General features: G+C 38.5%; 1 protein-coding gene across 1 annotated transcript; it reads right to left on the bottom strand.

Moving 5' to 3' along the window:
- Nucleotides 1-4,299: 4,299 nt before the first annotated feature.
- On the bottom strand, nt 4,300-9,229 carry LOC137185192 (uncharacterized). Its single transcript, XM_067593512.1, has 6 exons — nt 8,846-9,229; nt 8,521-8,704; nt 7,587-7,813; nt 7,135-7,404; nt 6,927-7,033; nt 4,300-6,565 (listed from the first exon to the last, which is right to left on the bottom strand). The coding sequence occupies exons 1-6, from the start codon at nt 9,124-9,126 to the stop codon at nt 6,321-6,323; spliced, it is 1,314 nt and encodes a 437-aa protein (XP_067449613.1). The 5' UTR covers nt 9,127-9,229; the 3' UTR covers nt 4,300-6,320.
- Nucleotides 9,230-9,646: the final 417 nt, after the last annotated feature.

Genomic DNA, 9,646 nt, shown 5'->3' with positions numbered 1-9,646 from the left:
GACAGTGGCTCAGAAGGAAAAGGGAAGTTAACTATATATGCTTAAGTGGTCCAATTTTCTATTTAAAAACATACAACTGAGAAAAGCCCAAACATATTCCATCCGGTTTTTGCCGCTCTTTTAAGTTCACAAACCTGTCAAAGTTCACAATTCGGCCTTTTTCTGGAACACTTTCCCATCAGACTGAGTTCTCCAGAGGAGGGTGTTAAGCTCATATTTTTGTACGTCCTTCTTAATCTAAGAAATTTAAATGAATGAAATAAAGAGATCAAATACCAGCAAGAGCAGAGAGACAGCGATCAAGAAGCAGTGAGTGTAATAAAGGTCCTGTCAGTCATTTGCTGGAAGTTTGACTTGCAGGTTATATGATCCACAACACTGGACATGAAGGATTATATTTGTTGTCTGGAGCAACAGAAAACCTTTTTCTAGGTAAATCTAGATGTTTATATTTACATTACATTGTTTAGCAGATGCTCTTACCCAGAGAGGACAGTTTAAAATCACTGACTGTTCTAATGGCACGCACCCAGTACGAGATGTTTTTTGGTATTATAATAAAGATAGAGTGGTTAGACCAGTATTGTCAGCAAATTGGACTGGAATTTGTGCACTGGTTATGCTGACAGGACAGTTAACAGTGCTCACTTTCTCAAAGACACCAAGAAGAGCAAAAAGGAGAGTAGCAACAGAATGAACAGGTGTATGTAGCTTGGAATCAGGAACCTCATAGTGTGCCAGAGGAGCAACAAGCATTATCAGAGACCTGGATACAATCTGGTCAAGGTGCAAGAGGGCCTCCCATAATTAATACACAGTACATAGCAAGAAACAGCAGATGGGTAAACTATCTGTGGTACAATCAACAGAGGTTTATTAACTATACAGTACAGCCACTAGAGGCGGTGAGAAAACAGCCACATGCCACCTCAGTGATGACACTGTAAAATAGGTTCATTCTAGATACAATACTGGCAGAAGATCAAGGAGTGTGTGGGCGAATCGGAGAGGAATGCTGTACTGTTATTCCAATGCACACAGACACAGGGGGAAAGATTAAAGCACTTGAGAAACTGAAAAAAGAGAAAAAAAACATGTGCAGAGCTCGAGTTGGAACACAAAGACTCATGGTGGGATTGGTTTAACTCCACGACATGGAAGGGAGTAATGACCAGGATAGGCATAGTTATAGGGGAGGTGATGGTAATGCTGATGTTGGTTTCATGCGATGTGTTGCAATTGATTGCAGGCATTGAGGATATCGTTTGCCTATGATCACTACCAGAAATCACTGTGAAATTAGGGTACCCGACCCTGTTCAGCACTCATGAAAATGTCATACTAAGAGGGAAAGAACACATTGACAATATGGGACTAAAAGGCAGAACAAAATCTGCACAATACAAAGACAGATGTAGGATATAGTTTCCATACCACAGTAACCTGTTAATTGGCCAGGGGGAGGCTGTAGCTCTAAATTATGCTACAGGCAAAGTGAAATGATGGGAAGGAGATTATCAGAGACTAGACTGACAGGATTGACCTGGACCATATAAAAATGTTTTCTGTTGTGTTGTCTAGGTGCAGTCACTGACGAGATGATTGGCGACTAGGACTCTCACATGGCCACCAACAAACAAAAAACAACCAAGACGAAACAGTGCAACAAGAAACTTCAACCTGTTTTAGAGGACTTGCCCTATGGGCCCATATTCTTGTACCGGTCACAGACCAGGGAACGTTTGACTGGGTGTTCAATACAGTCAGTAGGATATCCTCCTGTTGTATGGACATATGAAATTCGTATCGCAGACACACAATGTGACTCTTGAAGAAACAGGAGATTCACACTCCCTAAAGGTATGACATTTGAAATTATCACTATAAAAATACATTATGACTTTGATCAGGTTATGCATAGGGCATTATTGATTATTGGCAAGAGGGCAGATGTTTGCCCTTAACCACAGCAACAACCACAGAGGCGATCACGTTGAAATTAGGACCCCTGATATTGTTCAACACTAATGACAGCTTAGCACATTATGGCAAGAAAGGAGAAAGACAAACAGCAGAGAAATACAAGGATCTCTACAGTAAATATGAAGGAAGATTTGACATAGATGGAGGTAGTCCAATGATGATGAATTATGGAAGAGGAAAGTGTGGTGTATTTTCATTAAATGTCATTAGTGTGCTTAAAGACAATATTAAGCTATACAGATTGATTTTATAAGTTTATAAGCAATAAGGGCTAGTGTGATACAATTTGTATTGGTGTAGTTATAATCTCATGAACCATATTTAATCACAATGTACGTATAGAGGCACGGTAGAAGAATCATAATCATACACTGGAGAAATGTGAGTGTGTTTGTATTACATGTCACTTTGCTTGGGTCTGCTAAAGTCTTCACCTTTTAAAAAATACTCTCTGGAGGAGATCAGGAAATAAGGGTGTAAAATGACTAGAATAAAAAAAATAAAAAAATAAGAGGCCAGAAGACAACTTGGCAATAATGGTGTAAAATGATTCCCAATACTTATATATAAAAATTGGATATAATCAGGTAGAATTGAATATGCCAGTACATATCCTCAAACAGCTCAAAACCTGTTTTGAAGAGTTTTGACCAACAACGAGTGACGGAGATAAAAGTAACATAATAATTTGTCAAAAAATAGGGAGGGTGGGTGATAAGGTGTGACCTAAGCCGACCCAAGGGCATAAAAACAATGCCCCAAAGAAAAAACCTTTGGAGCGATTTGGTTCGTTGTAAAGTGCTGATTGCTCCCCTTTTTTGCCGGCATTAAAGAACACTTTGCTACTTGGACCTCTGACTCCCTTTTTATTTTCAAGAGAGAGTTTTTTGCTCTGGTACCTTTTTCTGCAACAATTTGATACAACAAAAGCTTGAGGGAAAATATTGCAAATGTGGAGTATGTAAAGAATTTCATAGTACAACGTGCTCAACTCACAGTCAAAATAGCCGGATGCTTAATCCTTAAAAAATTGTTGTTGAATAAAAAGGGAGTTAGGACAGCACACCTAGTAAACTCAACTGTTGTGAAACTGTTGTGTCAGGTGTGGATGTCTATAATTAGGTCCACCTGTTGTTGATTATGTTGATTGCCAGTATACACGCTGAAGAAGGGCGCTTGACCCAAAACATCCGTGTGGCAATTCAAATTAAAATGTGAAGTATGCAAATGTGGATCAGCTATCTTGTCAACAGCTGAGGAAGAAGCAGAAGGAGGTCTGTATACACCAACCACAATAATTTAATTTTTTTTTGCAATACACACTTTCAGAGCCAAAAACTCTAACATTTTTCTTCAGTGACTGCATTAAGAACAGTACAGGTAAAACAAGTGCTTGTATTAACGGCCACACCTCCTCCTCTTGAATTTCTGTCCGTTCTAAAAAGGTTGTAATCATCTAAAGGTACTTCAGAATCACTCACAGTGCATCTTAGCCAAGTTTATGATAATACCACAATGTCAGGATCCGTTTGTGTTACCAAGATTTTCAGTGGATCCAATTTTCCATGCTTAGTAATGCTCATAATATTTAAATCAATAAAACCTTAACCTAAACTTTCCTATTCTTAAAATCTAAAGGATTAAGAATGGGGTGTAGAGCAGAGTCAGAGTTTAGAGGAGCAGAGGGATCAAACTGGAAAACCTTTGAGGCTGAAGAAGGCATAGATATACACACCTGTAAGAGAGAATTAAGCTTGGTATGACTGACCTGGCTGATACAGACGGAAGTTCTAAAATCATGGGACTTCAGTCATTTCGTGGAGGTATTCAGCATTGTGTAAAATATTTTGTCCACTAAGGCTTGTGTGCCTAGGTTGCTGTGATGAATGCCATCATTCCTAATGAAGGAGGGACGGCTCCAGAAAACATTAAAATTGTCAATAAAAACTAGATTGTCCTGATGAATTTATAGCTGCATTTATTGAGGCAGGAATGCAAGTTCAGACAAATTTAAAAGAATCAGCAGATGCTGATTGCCAAAGTCACTTTGAGACAAAATTGATATTGAGTTTTACCACTAATATGCTTAATCCAGCAAACAATTTTCAGTTCAGAGAACATTCGCTGGACCAACACAGTGAACGTTCCCCGAGGGTTATTTTGGAAAATTTTCTTAACAGTCTGCAAACATTTATTTTTGTAAAATGATTTATTTTCTTAAATTAACATTGACAAACTATTCACAGAGCTTGATTTGGAGTAATACCAAGTGTAAGATGTCTCATTCCTTACTGTAACACTAGTGTCTCTCTGAAGTTTGCTATTTGTAAGTGCAATGTCACCCCACTCTCATTTTTATTTTGACTTTGCTTTGGAATACATAACACTCAGTTCATGATTCATACAGTTGTTCTGTTAGTTCACTTACAAAGACCATGCCATTTGTGTAGTATTTTTAAAGTTTATTGGGATTAGCAAGAAGACTTGGGGAAAATAGGATGAGGGTCGATTGTGGTGGGATGTTTGGGGTTGAGGAGAGGGGAGAAGGGGGTCGGACTCAGGGAAGATGAACAGGAGCCGGAGGTTATTCAAGGTCATGTACGGTGGGATGATAGGCGAGGGGAAAGATGAAAGTGGCTCGATTGGGGGGGGGGCACCATAGTTACAAAGTGCTTAACAACAGCAAAATATTAGGCAGAACCCAAAAGTAAAAGCATTATGAAAAAGAACTCTAAAGTAGGAATAAACTAAAATACAGAATGTGATAAGATATTAAAAAAAATATAATAGAAAATATAAAGTGCTTAACAACAGCAAAATAAAAAGCCGAACCCAATAAAATGACAGTAAGAGCATGATAAAAAGAATATAAAAGCAAGAATAAACTAAAATAAAGAATCTGATAAGATATCAAAATAATAAAAAACAATAGAGTAGATCATTAGACATACACAGCAAGGAATTCATTAAGTAAAAGCACATTTAAAATGTGTGTTTTTAAAGATGTATAGGTTATATAAATTAACAGGGACAGATTGATAAACTGGTGGACAGCGTGTGTGTGTGTGTGAGTGGATATGCATGTGTGTGCTTGTGTGCGAATGTATGTGTCGTAACAACAATGTAAACACTATTGCTTATATTTTAATAGATAACACCCATTTTTCAAATAAAAAAGAAGCTACAATGCTATGGCAGCAGCATTTGAAATCGTTAATGCGCCAAAGACCGTCTCAGCTTTCGATGAAGCCTTTCACTCTGATGTATTCTAAGCCAGTTTCATTAAACGAAAAATACTTCAAATGAAACAAAAACAAAAAGTTGAATCAGATGTAACAAAAATCCTTGAAAGGTGGTCAAAAAATATTTTACCACCACCTCCATTGGTCTACATTGTGAATGGCCTCCATCTTTGTCCTGTCACCTATAGCAGCCATTCTCAACCAGTGGGCCACGGCCCACAGGTGGGCCTCAGAGCGCCATCCAGTAGGCTGCAGAGGCAGTGGTACTGCGAAATGGTTAAAATAAATTTTTTTTGGTAATTTACAAAGTTTATTACAAAGCAAGAATTCACATAAATAAAAAAACATCAAATTAATTAATTGACCAGTTATGTTTTGATATCACCACGCCAACCATGACACTTCATCAGGTAGAGACAAACATGTTTTGCCACTGTAAGCTAGCTAGCTTTCTTTGTGGATTTTTCCTCAGAAGACTGTGTTGGAAAATGAACTAATGGAACTATCGGCAGACAGCAGCCTGAAGCTTCACACAAGGTGACCTTGCTTCATTCTGGACGCTGGTGGCCAATCAATCAATCCCTCTCTGTCAAAACGGGCAATCAAATTTCTGTTTTCTTTCACCATCACATATTTATATGAGTCAGAGTTTCCATTGTGACTGTCACAAAATCGAAGGCAAGGGACAAACTGAGAGCAACTTGGAATGCTACTCTGCATGTCAACCTCTCATCCATCCCACCACGACTTGATCTCATTATTTCCCAGAAGCCCAAGTGTCCTACTGGGGGTAAGCAGAATATTTATTGTGGTCATTACAGCTGACAGTGGCAGAACACATATTTACAGCACAGTTTTTTGTCATGTTTTTTTTTCATTTATTTGGGAAGATGGTCCTCAGAAATTTTTTAACAATCAGAAGTGGGCCTTAAGTTGCAAAAGGTTGAGAACCCCTGACCTATAGCCATATATGGTGAGGCACAGGAAGCTGTCAAAGTACTCAGACTCAGCGTTCGCTAACACATAATCACAACCAGAATTTGAGTCCAAATACATTACTATAACAATAATCAGTTAGCATCTACCATCTTCCTCTCATTTTTTATTTTTTCCCATTGGTTTAACATTTACACTGAGAAAGTCCTTGATACTCAGGTACTCAGGAGTGTTTTTATCTTCATGTTTGTCTTGATTCACCCACTTCATCAGCCGATCTTTCTGATTCTGATCGATGAGTCCCTGCCGGCTGTACACTGTCACAAGATTGGTGTAACCTGCCTTGTAGTAGCCCCTGATGCCTTCCTTTGACATCTCATTATGAGGTGGTCTTCTGTCTTCACCTGGAAGCAGAATGATGGGTGCAATGAAAAGATTGAAAATGTTTAAATATTGCATGGTTATGGTTGTGCATCCCAAGTGCACTCTGTTATTAAGTATAGTCTCCAAATACCCTGTTTTATTAGTTTAGTGCCACTTTACTTCAGTAGGACTTGAGAGACTCTGAGTGGCTTTTATAGCTTATAACAGCATAACAACATCATGATAGTATGATTATCAATTTCCGAATCATTAACTTAAAAGACAGCATGTATGACAGTAGTGAATCTCCTAATTTTATGACAGATTATATTTTGTCCTCTTCACTAAAGACTTTGTGTGTTAATTTGTCAGCATACATAAACCACGCCAGTTAGGTCTTACCTGAACCAACCTTAAGTTCCTGTGAGGTCAGAGGGTGAGCAACAATCATAGACTGTTTCAGCATTGTCTCCACATCTCCACTGACAAGACTTTCTGCTAGCAGCTCCCTGTGAGGTAAGAGGAACACAAGAACACCATCTACAGGTCAAGTATGAGATCACTGGATTCATCTGGTTGAATAACTTTCAGAGGAAAATCTATTATTTACCGGCACTTCATGGCTTGGTGGCTTGAGGCCGTGGTCAGAGCACGGTAGTGATCTTTGGCCAACACCTCCATGGCAATAAGATTCCGCCCATTATTGTCATCCTTTATGCTTTCTATCATTTCATAGAGTTTTGGATTACTGTTTTTGAGCTGCTGTAGCTCAGGTTTGTCTTTTGTCCTCTCCCAAGCTTTGCGAATGGAATCCTTGGGGGGAACGTGGTCTGCATTCACTGTTCTACTGTTGTTCTTGGATCCTCGAGCATTTCTCAAACTGGAAAACAAAAATACATTACCGTTTCATCCATGGCCCATATATATTATGACCTTATTGAAACATAACTTCATGGGCATCAAATAACTGAATATCACTTATACTTTGAAAAATTATTTATTACTATTTTTTACTATTTCTACTTCTGGCGCCTCTCTTGTGGGATTATTAAAATTACTTACTGTTTGTATCTTCCAACATTTCCAAGCTTATAACTTCTGATAATGTCACATTCATCAGGTTTGATTGAGCTGATACTCTTCAAATATTCCTCTTCAGTGAGAAGTTCAGAATGATCTCTTGGCCTCGCTCCTCCGGTGATGGCGTATTTTCCAGGGTTTCTGTGGGAGTAGTCATAGCCTTGCTGAAGCTTAAGAATTGGTGCGTATGAAGCAAGGTTTTCCTGAACCTGATCAAAAAAAGTGTTTAATATAGTGATTTGCTCACATGAACACATTTACAGAATTTATCCTTAAAGTCACAGTGGTATTGCTCTCTGACTAATATCCCATCATGCTTTATCTGCTGCAATATCTAATCAATAAATAGGAAAATTTAACATTTACCACTGACAATCCAAGCAAGACACCGACATAATGGGACTGTTCTTCTATTTAAAATCAACACCTTTTCATTAGTTAGTTAGATCAAGCTAAGATGCTCAGTCCCAGATCTCAATAAAAACAACACGGACATGGAAATATGAAGTCAATGTCTACTATATAACCAGACTATAGCTTAGTGGAAAGGCTTAACTTTTGAGGAAGGTCATTAGGCCCCAGGAATCTCTAGTCAGCAGGACTAGTGAGTATTGATCAGTTACCAGAACTATAATAAGCTGCTTTAGATTGCAGCTGAAAGGAGTAGCGCTGCAGCATCTGTGGATGTTTGAAACTTCATTTTTTAAGTAGTAACTTTTTTTTTTTAAGTTTGGTGATTGACAATGAATGTTGATCAAAGCAGCTAAGTTTCTATTTACACTACACCTTCAGTAAAGTATCTCTACAGGAGATCTGACTCTGTCCATGCCCCCTGATACACTCACAGCACTCTTCCCCCTGTGCTGTTACACTCACTTTACATAAAATGTTATCAACCTCTAAGATGGATACTCACTTCATTTTTCACTTTCTCACGAAGCTTCACAGCAGCTCCTTTAAGATCGCTTCGATCACTTCCAGTTTCTTGTGTGATTGCATGATAGAGACTATTCTGGTGCTCTGAGTTCACATTGACCACTGTACCATCATCTTGAACAATGTCAAAATGGCCGCTGTAAAACTGCTGTGAACTGCTTTTCCTGAGAAAGAACAAATGAAATATCTGAATGTATACTTTTTAATCCACAAATATCACAATATTATAGAATAATGTTTTTGTACTACTTAATCTTCATATAATTAAATTGAAATTATCAGTGGGATTTTCTCAGTGAACTTACTCTGGTGGCTGCAGTTCTTTTACTTTTGTCAGCTGTAGTGTGATGTTGCCAGCAGACTCGTCTGTTCCTTTGTAATGTTCCTCTGTGAGTCTGTTTCCATGCTCATCAATGACAGTGAGGTGAATCCCTCTACCGTTGAGTAAGCCACTTTTTGTGAGCACAATAAGGTCAACATCTGTGGCAGGGTGATCTACATTGCTTATGTGTTCCATGTAATCCATTAAATCCATCCGTTCCTTCTCTGTAAGCGACTTCTCAGTTCTGCGACTGGCTGATCTCATGTTGTGCTTGTGTCTCTGGTCATCAAAAAAAAACTTTGAGTTTTATGTCTGCCCAGAATGTTGCCAACAGCTTTACCAGTAGCTTTGTTCAACTTGCTCTTAAATGTCTTTGTCAAAAAGGAGGTCATATGTCCAGAGCAAGCCTTGATAAATGCTTGGGACACACTGTCTGCAAGGGTGCTCAGAATTTTGTCCTTAAGACGTTGCACATCTTGTAAATTGTGTCGTCCATCTTGATCATATTTCTCTGCATCTTGCTGAAGCTCCTCAATGTCTCTCAGTAAAGTAGGAACAAAAGTTTTATCAATGACACTTTTTGTAGGAACAGAATCCAATATTTCAATGAAACGGGTAGTTTGATCTGCAACTGTCAGACATAACTCGGCAGCCTTAATAATACCAGAATGTCCTTCTCTCTTCATGAGGTCTGTTGCTCCATTGCACACCTCAGTGAGTCTATTGATAACTTCATGCACTGTTGTGCAGCGCATCATGAGGTTAGGAATTACTTTTTCAGTTA

The sequence above is a fragment of the Thunnus thynnus genome, chromosome 6 (genome assembly GCF_963924715.1).
Source record: "Thunnus thynnus chromosome 6, fThuThy2.1, whole genome shotgun sequence".
NCBI lineage: Eukaryota > Metazoa > Chordata > Actinopteri > Scombriformes > Scombridae > Thunnus > Thunnus thynnus.
Note: the sequence above shows the minus strand (reverse complement) of the source record. Positions and strands in the feature narration are given on the sequence as shown.

What these genes read in the sequence shown, in the direction of transcription:
- LOC137185192 (XM_067593512.1), bottom strand. Translation starts at nt 9,126, where the DNA reads ATGAGATCAGCCAGTCGCAGAACTGAGAAGTCGCTTACAGAGAAGGAA. An exon ending in AAAGAACTGCAGCCACCAGA is followed by an intron (nt 8,705 to 8,845) that starts GTAAGTTCACTG and finishes GTTCTTTCTCAG; the next exon opens with GAAAAGCAGTTCACAGCAGT. An exon ending in GGAACTTAAGGTTGGTTCAG is followed by an intron (nt 6,566 to 6,926) that starts GTAAGACCTAAC and finishes TTCTGCTTCCAG; the next exon opens with GTGAAGACAGAAGACCACCT.